Genomic DNA, 12406 nt, shown 5'->3' on the forward strand with positions numbered 1-12406 from the left:
AAAAAAAAAAAAAAAAAAAAAAAAAAAAAAAAAAAAAAAAAAAATTACGGCATGATACAACTCAAAAACAAGATGCCAACAGTCTTTTAAATCACACATCAGTTGCTAAAGGCAAGAAATAGAACTTAAGAAGTGAACAAGAGATGTGTCAGAAAACAAGATATGTCAAGTCCTTATACAAGCCCTACCTGCATATAGCGCACGACAGTACTAGTATAATCGACTGCTCTCCTTTGAGTAAGCTTCCTCATTCTTTTTGCACCAAAACTATCCCCATGGGCTGCAGCAAATTTATATTCGACTTATTAGAAACAGAAGAAATAGTGATCCCAAAAGAAATAAATAAAAGTCATTAGCCCCAGGTGTGTCCTAGAGGTGTTCGCCAGCCACATCAGACATGTGTGCAAGGCATGTTGGGGCATGTTGAACCAATGTTTTGAAATGCAAGGCAAGCGCACCTCACTTCTTCCATGTTCAGACACACTGAGGCATGCACCTTACACCTCAAGTTCTTTTATACACAAACTAAGAAATTTTCTTAAGAAAATGCTCATTTCTGTCATCAATCTCTTGCAATCTCTAATTTCTTAAATTTCTCATTATTTTATTATTCATAGTAATATATTTTGCATAAAAATTTAATTATATTTTTCAATCATGCCCTCACAACAAAAAGCCCTTTTTTTGTTTTTTGCTTAGCAATTATCCCTTCAAGGACTGTTGTGCTTTAATTTGCCTCACACTTTAAAAAACAATAAATAGGGCATGTTAAATGTATCAATGCTTCAAACACTAGCTTTGTGATCGAGAAAAGTGTTACATACATCATAGTTTGAAGGTCTTGAATTGGCATGAAGTCAAAAGATAAGCTTTACAATTGAAAGGAAATGCTATTTTCATAATGTATTGTATTCAAAAGATAGTCAACTAAAGCATAGCTCAACTGGTTATAACATATACCCTCAACCAAGAGGTCAGAGATTCAAATCCTTCCATCTCCACATATTGTTGATCTCAAAAAAGTTTCTAGTTACAGCATTGGGAAATAAGAGAGTAAATCCTCTCCCCACCTACTTTAGTCTAAACCAACATGTGTTTTATCTCTCTCTCAAGTACTACTACATATCCCTAAGATTTTCCACCCATACTACATACCAACATCATGGCCACATATGCATCATATGTTTTACACAAAGCATGAAACGTTTGTCAGAAGAGAGAAAAAAAATCTATTTAAGTCGCACATGGCGAGGAGACACGGCTTCACCCACATTCTCAGCTCCCCCCTCATCTGCTTGATCTCTCTCACTCCCCTGTTTCCCTACACGACCTCATTGACTACATACGTGGTGTTTTCCAATGGTTGTAAGAGTAGATAGCATGGTGTTTTCCAGTAGATAACAGCGACCCACAACTTTGGTTCGAGCACGACAGCATCAGATCTTTGCAAAAAGCAAGTTATGTCAGTTCTGCCATTCTGGTGTTTCCCCCTTCAACCAACAACGACTCACACATTTTCCAAGAATTTTCTCCCTCTTCATCTTTCACGGCTTTTTGCAAAGAACGTCTCAACTTCCCCTCCCTTGTGTGTTTGAACTCCAAATTATGGATCAAAGCAACACATTCAAGCTTCGCGAATTGCAGCGTGCGGTGGTGTATTCTTCTACGTGACTTTCCTAGAGTCATTCTCAATCTTTTAAGATAGTTAGGTGGGAGAGAAGTAACTGGAAGTTTGTTCACCTTGGGGATGCTTTTATGACTAGTAGGATACAACTCAAACAAGGAGAAGCTCTTGCAAGACTCCCTCTATCCTACTAGCTCTAACTAAAAGTATCAAAAAGAGATTGAGGCAAGCTCCTCTACAAATTATAAACAATGAAAGCTTAAAAGCACCTTTTTTCCGAATATAGGATTGACAAATCAGTTGATTCCTAGACCACAATAAGGCATGGGCTTCGAAAAAGATCAATAACCTCTGTCTTTATTCCATTAACAAGTTTTCTCCATATATCCATCAACATCTACCAACGAAAAACAACTACTCCAGCCTAAATTGTTGAAAAGCTAGGAAGGACAGATAATGAACATCAATAAGACTCCCCTCCTCTCACTTAAAGACGGAGAAAATACCACAACTCCATGGATATTGTACTCTAGAACTTAATGAGGAACTTAGCGACTAAAGAGAGAGGAGAATATTCGAGAGAGCTTATCGATCAAGGCCAACCCACCTCCATCAAAAAGCTCTTGATAAAAAATTCCCTCCAAACCGCCAAAAGCTCAACTCTTAGTCACTTTATCGTCGAAAAGGTTTCAAAAAAGAGAAGGGCCTAGAAACCAACAACAAGAACTATCTGCATGCACTAAATGGAGCATTAATTAGAGGAGGAACCATCTCAGTAGCCTCAAACTTTCGACTTTCTCAAATACCTAAATAATTCAAGATTGAAAGCACTTGCTCCATTTTGGGTAAATGAATGGTGATACAAAAATCAGAACTACAATCAATATCACGCCTTCACTGCAACCCGTTCTATACATTTAAGATTAATTGATAAACCACACATCCAAGGCCCTGTTAACAAAGTTAACAACACCCCCCCAGAAATCCAGCAACCAATCCAAAGTCCAAAATGACTTGGGTCGCCGCAGAAACTCCCAAAAAATCAGAAAACAAATAACACAAAAGACCGTTTACCTTCGTAAGGAGGAGGAGGGCCAGATGGGTGTCGAGGATGATGGTGCTGTTGAAACTCCGGAGCGAGTGTAGTCGAAGAGGCAGACGGCTGCCTCATCATGGGTGGCCCTGACGGGGGCGGGCCTCTTGGGAAATCCCCACCAAGAGGATGCTGATTCGGCTGCTGCTGTTGATGCTGCTGCTGCTGAAACTGCTGGGGATCACCGTACATGTTGTATACGCTGAAACTAACGTGATTGAAGGTAACGATTGAAAGGGAAATGTTGTATGTAGAAGAAGAGAGGAGATTGAGAAGAAATGTAGAGAAGAGGATTGAATAAAGAGTTGAAGACCCTTAAACCCTAAACAATTTATCTGTAACCTGGTTCTTCTGAACGATCTCAGCTGCTGTGTCAGGGTTTTCAGTTTTCGGCCTCCAGAAGGGCGGGGGCCAATCTACTTTTGATTTTCCGTTCTTTTTCCTTTTAATCAGATTTTACTCAATTTTATTACATTTTGGTTCTCCAATCAATATCATGTAAATTGACATGATAATTAATATGAAAAAAACATATATATATATATATATATATATAATTATAGGTAAATTATAGATGAAATAAATGGTAACTTACATAATAGCAATTTTAATTTATTACATAATTATAAATAATATAGTCGACTACGCTAATTTTCATAATATTTTTTTAACATAAATATAATTTTTAAAGATAATTTAAAAAATTAGAAATAAAAATGAAAGATTTTAAAGCCTAATGACATAACTATCGTGTTTCTTCGTCCGTTCATCTTTTTCTAAATTTTTCTCTTCGACTTTTTCGATTTTCATAGTAAATGAGGTTATTAATATTTTTACTAGCGCCTTAGAATTTTCTCACAATATGTCACAATATTCCGACCTAAATATGATTTAACATCAACAATTCATCAATCCAAGGCTACAATAAGAAAGAATCAAATACAACATTTAATAAGTTTGGTTTTCTAGAGAGAATATTCAGAATGTCAGATTGCCTAAGATCATCAGTCAGAGTATGGGATGAACTGAATAACAATCACTCACTCACTCACTCACTCACTCACTACTGGATTCAAAACTATCCTCAAATTCATCCAAAAAATGATATCAATCAAAATCTCAATGATGCAGAATTGTTGTTGTTTTGATAATGATGAACATTTGCAGCTGCATCATTCAACTTCCTTCCAGTTGGCTGAGACACATAACATTTAGTTTAGCAGCAGCAGCAGACTTAACCCACTACAACGAGTTCAATCAATTCACAACCAAACGCAAAAAAGCTACAATAATTATGAAGTTTTGAATATCATCATCTGTAATGTGGGTTTGATGATCATAAGAATGTTTAAGAACACGACAGCAGAATTAACCCTGCAACGGTCCAGATCCACCGCTAGCAGATATTGTCCTCTTTGAGCTTTCCCTTTTAAGCTTCCCCTCAAGGTTTTAAAAACACGTCTGTTAGGAGAAGGTTTCCACACCCTTATAAAAGGTGTTTTGTTCTCCTCCTCCCCAACCAACGTGGGACATCCAAACTCACTACAACAATTTTGATCAATTCACAACCAAGTGCAAAAAAAAGTTACAATGAATTATGAAGTTTTGAATATCATCATCTGTTATGTTTAAGAACTCAGTTGTAAGGAAGAGGACTTACCCTAAACAAAACTTGCAGCCAACTTTAAGCCTCTTTCCTGGTTATCCTGCAGAACAAAAGCAAACAATTATCAGTAGAGTGATGTGAAAATAATGATAATCTTCGTCTTTGATTACGCTCAAATTCGTTTTAAAATCGGTTTCGGTTTGTATCTCAAAGTTTTGGATTGTCAAACTCATATAGAAGTAGATGGCTAAAGAAGTGTGAAATATCCAAATTTGAGCCTAATGAACAGTGGCCAAAAGTCTCCTCACCTGAAGCAATAGATTCCCAAGGCAGTGGTGATCTCATGAATGACTGAAGTTGCAAAATGCAAATACAGAGCAGCTGAAGAAACCATGAAAAACAACATAATTCAACTACGGTTATCTATACTTGTCGGAGAATAATATTTGTGTACTTTACTAGACAGTATAAGCTTGGTCTGTCTAACAGACCTATCAGATGAGATGATATCAGAGCTCATTAACTGATCTATGAATGTAAAAGAGAGGGGTAATCATACCAGTAAAAAGACAATAACCAAGAACAACCAGACTTTCATCAACTAAAGGTACCCTGCCACATGAATTTACAGATCTTTATTGTCAGTAAAAATGATAACGCTTTCAATCTCTGCAAACTGTTCAATTCATAACCACATACCCGTCGTTAAGCCTTGCTGTGAGAACGTTTGCGATGGCAAGAGGAAGAAATAATAGTGACTGCATGAATATTAAACCAACAAAAAGATCAACCTATGCCAGTTTTGTTCTAAATGTATTATGAAAATTATCCAAAACACTTTACCAACAAGGCGGAACTAGCTTAATTTAAGCTTAGTTTATTCTAAATATCCTTAAACATCCTTGCTTTCCTTACCGTAATCTTAGTTCATTAAAGAAAATTGTTGCATTCAAGCAAGAAGTGAACATTCAACATGGGTAGGCACCTCGCCTAGCTATAAATATGAAGCACTCTTAAGTGTACACATTTGAAGCTTTTTAAAAAGTGGGTATTGTTATGGCTTCATTTGTATGTTCAATGTGTGTATCATCTAAAACTAGATTGAGTCGCTCGTTCGTATCCATCTCGTAGACTTCCTGAACCAGTGACTGAATACTTCAACTATGAACTATACTATTTAAAGACCGAACAGGCAACTTTTTGTTCATTTTATTTTGTATGACAAAACATCATTAAGTAAAAGAATCAAATTAAAGAATTAAGGTTCAAGTATTTGGATTAAGGGTGGGGTTTGAGTATAGATAATTTCATTTCTAAACTAAAGATAAAGTTACAATACAGCATAAGGGCTACGCAGAGATATAATGTCGTAATCATGCCTCTTCACGGTATTTTGGTTCATTAAAGCAACATACCATGCACATTCCAGTTTTCAAGCCCTTGGGTTCATCACAAAGGTGAGCTAGAATCATTCTACCCTGCAAAACAGAATGCTTCTATTTTAGAAATGCTCGAGGTCATTGTATTCAAGCCTCCAACTCCAACTAATGTACGTCATCAGTGCCATACAATGGTTCAACATTTGTCCGACCAGAACAGCAAGAAAAAGGTAACACAATACTTCATAAAAAAACTCCATTTTATACCAATAACACTGAAAAAACAAACTCAGTCCACCAAATCCATGCCATAGCTTCTAAAAATAGGGAGATGAACGGTGTGTGAGAGAGAGAGAGAGGAAGAACCCATGTCTTACCACTAAGAATCCAAAAGCAAGTCCAGTTCCAGTTATAACCAGATGCGGATAGCTTCCAATAATGTCAGAAGGTGACAAATAATCCCTAAATGAGAGACATAAATGGTGTAAAGGCATATGATGACTACAAATGTACTAGGTGAGGGAAAGGAAAATACAGTTAAGACTTACCATATTAAGACTCCTCCGACAAGTACTACAAATGGGTAAAGCTGTACGAACAATGAAACAAAATCTATTTATTATTACAGCATAACGTAGATAAACCAAAGTTCATTGACAATGTGATTGTTACCATCGCTAATGCTAATAGCATGTTTCCTTTTCTTGCCTGAACAACCTTGTAAACATTGTACACACTGCACAGAAGCATAAGATGATATGGGGGTTTGAGCAGATGTTCTAGTTAACAATCCTCAACGTCGAAACACGAACGAAACATGAATTGACAGAATTCAGAAAATTTATCATTTCATCCCATGAAGAAGAATCATGGAAAGATCTTGGCATGGGACGACTTTGAAAAAGGCAAGTATCACATGCATTTGGATGTCACTAAAATGCTAGAAGACAGGAAACACATACTTGAATGCTACTGTAGGAATGACACCGAAAGCAGCCAACAAAATCAGTGCAGCCTTGAATGTAGGGATATCTGAGCATAAAAATTTTAGAAAATGATCAACCAGAAGAGTAACTGCTAACGTGAAATGCCAAGTGAATGAGTAATTGTGATTAAGCAAGGAGGTCCAAAGGTGTATAAATAGAAGTCTAGATATCTGACATGACATAACAAGAGGAAAAAGAGAATTTTACCAACATGGGACAGGTTAAAACATAGATTAAATATGTCACTAAAGGGTGCAAAATATAACATATGCTTTGTCACCCTGTAAGGAATCCTCCTTACAATCAGCATATGACTTCATAAAAGAACAATCCCAAAGGGCAATTACAATAACACTCTGCCTTTTGAGAGGGCTGTACTCTCCTTCCTGAGACAAAAGCCTTCACAAGAAAAGAACTCCCCAAAAGAACACACCAACTTACTTAAACAGTAGAATTACATGGAAAACCAAAATAAGGGTAGATTAACAAGAAACCTAGGGTGCAATTCCCAACCTGTCCTCCTAGAATATGTATTAACACTAGGTGGTCTAACATTATCGCCGTGATAACATTAAAGTACAAAGCTGGACCACAATTCACTATAAAAACTGGTCATAGATAGGTACAGAGAGAGAGGGAGGGAGAGAGATGGATATTCGTAGTTAACTGCTGAAGGTTTGTATAAAGGTACAGTAGATTTTAAGTCTTACCATGGAAAAAGGGAACCCAACTAAAAATTGGTATGGACTTCCCAAACTGTTGAGCCCACCACCCAGCACCTGGTAGAAGATATATTCAGGACTTGACGAACTTTTCTATCACGCTGGAAGAGAATTGCATATTCAAGGTAGAAAATCGTAAACTGAAATTGTAAAACAGGCAGTGAGAAGGAACATACCCACAAAGGTTGTGAAAAAATGGCATAAATAAATCAGCATGAGACCCTCAGTAGGTCCATTTACAACAGGAAGAACTAGAGTATTGGTGAAGAAGCTGTACTCAGAGATGAAAATGGAAGTTAGGTGCCAACACAACCATCACAGAAAAGCTTTCCAATTTGTATTGGAGACTATAATTACAAAAGAATTCTTTGCGGTGTAAACATCACCAAGAAGCCAAGTGTTGTTCTCTGTATTCAATTTATCCTAAAAATTCTAAGGTTCCTCTCCTTCCAAATTGACAAAAGGTTGAAAACAGAGAACTTTTATTAAGGGATAGTTTAAATAACGGGTACAACATGGCTAATATGATAGATGCCTTAAAGAACTAAAATCACGAGAGACGAGACATTGTCATAACTCATAATAACTTGTATCATATCAAAATAATGAGCTGGTACAGAAAACTTACTGTTCCCATGTTGCACCATAAAAGGGAACAGCTGAAAGTACCCAGAACCAGAATGAAGATCTTCCGCACATGGCGGTGCTCCCAAATGCTAAGGTTTCAAACTGGTATCACCACCAAGAAACGAAAAAATATATGAATGCGGGAAGGCCAGAAAAATACAGCAATCATGTGTTAAGATACATACCGCGCACGCAAGTGCATCGCATCCTGGAAGAGAGAAAGAATCACAAAAACAACATTTTCTTAAACGTTGAACTTCGGTGAGCCATTAAAAAGCTGGAGAGACATGAACAAGGAGGAAGTAAAAATAAAATAGAAACATTACCGTGGTCAAAAAGTTCTCCCAGTGGACTTGAGGAATTTGTCCTCCGTGCTTGCTTCCCATCAACAGCATCAAAAGTCTTGTAAAACAGGGATAAAAGATTTATAAGGCTATTAGCAACACTGTAATATTAATATTGTCCATGAAATCTATGGGAGTTGCTCAATTTTCAACAAAGGACATGCCATCCAAGCAGCAGAACAACAAAACTCCATATAGAATATTAGAGCATACCTGATAAAGAAATAAAAGCAATCCATGCGCAAAATGAACCCACCTTGGGGGAGCTGAATCCAAATGAGGAGAATATATCTGACATGAAAATACAATTAGAATAAACATATGAAAAAGCCTAAGGGATCAATAAACCAACAATAAATATATATAAAAAATCATGAATAACTGAAAAGAGCCATGATGTGCTAGTATAGCAATAAATATATCATTCTCGTGTGATCTTTGCCCATGTTTTGCATCAATTTTAGATATGCTACGCCAAAGTAATGGAAGTAGAAAATAACAAAAGGGTAAGTGAATGAACATAAAAGCACAAAAACTAATAAAACGAAGTCTTAGAACATTTATCATAAAAAGTTACGACCAAGAATTACAAGATTAGGATGATCATGATATAGAAGTGACGCCTTTTAAGAAAAACTTAATGAAGAGCAGTAAAAATGAATATTGTATGTTACTCACATAACCAAGAACAGCTGATGTGATCAAAAACATAAATCCCATAAGTGTTATCTGCCACGAGACCATGCCACAAAGGAAAGAACATATTATCTCAGAAGTCAAAGCAAAGATACAGTAATAACACTCAAACGAAACATTGGTTACCATGTTCGGACTGACGAAATCATCCAGGAACCGATGTGAAGTAAGAACAGAGAAAAAAAATGATAAGTCAGTAAAGAAAGCTTACAAGAAAGAAAATATGCGTATCATGATTGAACAGTTGCACTAGAAGCTATTGACATTTTTAAACGCAAATCTTTTACTGAATTTGCAGAAATCCCTACTGATAGAAACAACAAAGCTTTACTTACGGCATCCATAGTGGAAAGAAATTGACGAAGCGACTCCAAAAGGGTTGCAGTACATATTTGGCAACGTAAGAGTGATCAACACCACTGTACTTATATCTGTGCAATGTTGCAACCCCATGTGCACCAATATACCTCATTTCCTCAAAATACGATCAAAATTTTGTAGCAGAAACCAATCAACTCGCCGGAAAATCTGCTATATGGGAAAGAAATGGTAACTAAACCCAACCAAAACAAGCTCCCGCAGTACAGAACGCGGTATCCAATCGAGGAAAAACAATGCATCCATTGAAATAGGTATTTGAACATATAAAATACATGTATTCCGGTAATTCCAATACCCTAAACAGCCTAAAAGCAATAACCCATTTAAGATTCATAAGCAAATAGCTCGTTAATGCTTTAGTTAGAGCAATCACTTATCAAAAACGGATGAGCCGATTCATTACAATGTTTACAAGGCTACTCCCACTGAAAGCGTAGATGTAATCCAGTAATTCCAATACCCTAAACATCCTTAAGGAAATAACACATTTAAGATTCAGAAGCAAATAGTTCGTCAATCCTTTAGTTAGAGCAACCACTCGTCAAAAACGGATGAGCCGATTCATAACAATGTTTACAAGGCTAACTCCCACTGAAAGCGTAGATGTAATCCGGTAATTCCAGTACACTAAACATCCTTAAGGCAATGACCCATTTAAGATTTAGAAGCAAATAGTTCGTTAATGCTTTAGCTAGAGCAATCACTCGTCGAAAACGGATGAGCCGATTCATAACAATGTTTACAAGGCTACTCCCACTGAAAGCATAGATGTATTCCGGTAATTCCAATACCCTAAACAGCCTAAAAGCAATAACCCATTTAAGATTCATAAGCAAATAGCTCGTTAATGCTTTAGTTAGAGCAACCACTCGTCAAAAACGAATGATCCGATTCATAACAATGTGTACAAGGCAAACTCCCACTGAAAGCATAGATCCAAAAATGAAAAATGAATCCATTTCGCGTAACTTGAATCTCGAGGGGATAATGAAAAGAACACAGTTCAACAATCACGTTTAAGAAACCAAATCGGTGGCCACACACGCACACACTAAGGTAACTAAAATGAGGGAGAATAACATTACCTGATTTCTAGTCGCAGAGGAAATGGGCAGGACGAGAGATCAGGAAATGGAGGCGCCCTGTGAGAAACAAGAAATAAACATTAAAAAAAAATCTTTAATCTCCCGCTTTCTCGTACAAAAGGGAATTGTTTCTTTTGATTTTCTCTCTCAACTTTCCCTCTCTTTTGCATTTATTATCCAATTGTATTACGCCAAATGGAACCTTTGTCCAATCGTCTTCCATCAACAAAAGCTGATGCCTTTGTGTTTATTCAACCCATAATTCTCAAAAAACACACCCATATTTCACAATATCCTTCTATAAATAACAAAAATCTTATTAGGAATATTTTTCTATTAATAATTAACTAAATAATTGTACCGCTATATTAATGGTGCAAGATGAGTGTGCTCGACGTCTTTTTTTGGAAGTGAGTTTTTGAAGGCAGTTTTAGGTGGCACAAGCGTGACGATATTGCACCTCATTCTTTGAGTTAGATGTTGATATGTGAGTTAGGCTCTGACACAGTAACCATATACACGAGAGGGTTCATACTTCGATAGCACTTGGATAGACGGATGTCCGAGATGTCGTGATTATAAAGTTGACTCATGGGTTAGTTCTCGATAAACATGTTCAAGTGAGTAACAAAGGCCAACTGCATCTTACAGCTCGAAATGTCTTCATAAAGCATTAGTAAGGCTCGAGAGTTCTCGATTAGCATTGTACTGAGACGATGTGTCCTAATAAGCATTATAATACCACGATAAGCTTCTATTGACATTAGTATGCCCCGACGAACGTTATAATGTTCCAAAATGCTATTAAATAGCCAACTTAAATATTTTATATCTACCTCTAAATAAAACCGAACATTAATATTTATGATACTCAAGCGAGCTAATAATACCTATATATTATATTTAAAACTCACGTCCATACACTTGTACCGAATGCGTTTTTGTATGCATCATAATATATTTTAAAATTTTCAATAATACTTCTGTGTTATCAAACTTTAAAAAGTTTTATTAATACTTCCCATTCAAAAAAAAATTGAAAATAATTTGACGCAGCACGCACCGTCCGCTAACATTTGTTTTGGGACTCAAATCTAATTATCTCTCTGATTGAACTGTAAACAAAGAAAGAAGAAACCGAAAACCTTTAACTATCCGAGTTTACGACCGAGAGGATTGAATGAATGAATTTACTCTTTCTTGAACGGGAAACATGCTCGTAAACTTTTAAAAGTAATATTAATCCCCTTTAATTTTTTTAAAAAAAATAAATATATATATATTAAAAAATTATTTTCGTCAAGAAAATAAAAATCATCTACTCTTTGGACTTTTTGCTTCCCTCGAGGCTTTAAAATGCGTCTACTAGGGGAAAGTTTTTCAAATGGTAGTTTGTTCTCAAACATGCTCGTAAACTTTTAAAAGTAATATTAACACCCTTTAATTTTTATAATATATATATATATATTACAAAATTATTTTCGTCAAGAAACTAATCATCTACTCTTTGGGCCTTTTCTTTCGGGCTTCCCCCAAGGCTTTAAAATGCGTGAGAAGGTTTTTCATATGGCGGTTTGTTCTCCTCCCCAACCAATATGGGACATCACAATCCACACCCTTTGGAGGGGAAGGTAATCATCTATATTTGTAACGACCAGGCCCACTGCCAACAGATATTGTCTTATTTCGACTTTTCGTGAAGGTTTTCAAATGGTGGTTTGTTATCCTCTCCAACCAATGTGGGACATCACAATCCACCCCCTCTGGAGGGGAAGGTTTCCACACCCTTATAAATGGTGGGGTTCTCCCAACCAATGTGAGACATCACAATCCAACCAACGTGGGACATCACAATCCACCCCC

The 12406-nt window shown here is 36.5% G+C and overlaps 2 protein-coding genes across 2 annotated transcripts in view; both read right to left on the reverse strand.

Moving 5' to 3' along the window:
* The window catches only part of LOC111445002 (flowering time control protein FY-like), a 19750-nt gene extending 16611 nt beyond the window's left edge, over positions 1 to 3139 (reverse strand). Inside the window, exons 1-2 of the mRNA XM_023083174.1 lie at positions 2699 to 3139; positions 189 to 280 (exon numbers count right to left, since the gene is read on the reverse strand). Of these exons, the coding sequence (XP_022938942.1) occupies positions 189 to 280; positions 2699 to 2909 (303 nt within the window). The 5' untranslated portion in view covers positions 2910 to 3139. The remainder of the gene's footprint in view (positions 1 to 188; positions 281 to 2698) is intronic.
* A 482-nt stretch (positions 3140 to 3621) lies between these two features.
* Positions 3622 to 10791, reverse strand: LOC111445579 (choline/ethanolaminephosphotransferase 1-like). Its single transcript, XM_023084050.1, has 20 exons — positions 10544 to 10791; positions 9413 to 9605; positions 9204 to 9213; positions 9060 to 9110; positions 8595 to 8672; positions 8364 to 8439; positions 8223 to 8245; positions 8039 to 8139; positions 7587 to 7681; positions 7399 to 7467; positions 6665 to 6734; positions 6375 to 6438; positions 6251 to 6291; positions 6080 to 6164; positions 5739 to 5801; positions 5023 to 5081; positions 4883 to 4935; positions 4632 to 4704; positions 4378 to 4423; positions 3622 to 3912 (listed from the first exon to the last, which is right to left on the reverse strand). The coding sequence occupies exons 2-19, from the start codon at positions 9547 to 9549 to the stop codon at positions 4402 to 4404; spliced, it is 1170 nt and encodes a 389-aa protein (XP_022939818.1). The 5' UTR covers positions 9550 to 9605; positions 10544 to 10791; the 3' UTR covers positions 3622 to 3912; positions 4378 to 4401.
* Positions 10792 to 12406: the final 1615 nt, after the last annotated feature.

Source organism: Cucurbita moschata, unplaced genomic scaffold (genome assembly GCF_002738365.1).
Source record: "Cucurbita moschata cultivar Rifu unplaced genomic scaffold, Cmos_1.0 Cmo_Scf00007, whole genome shotgun sequence".
Classification (NCBI taxonomy): Eukaryota; Viridiplantae; Streptophyta; class Magnoliopsida; order Cucurbitales; family Cucurbitaceae; genus Cucurbita; species Cucurbita moschata.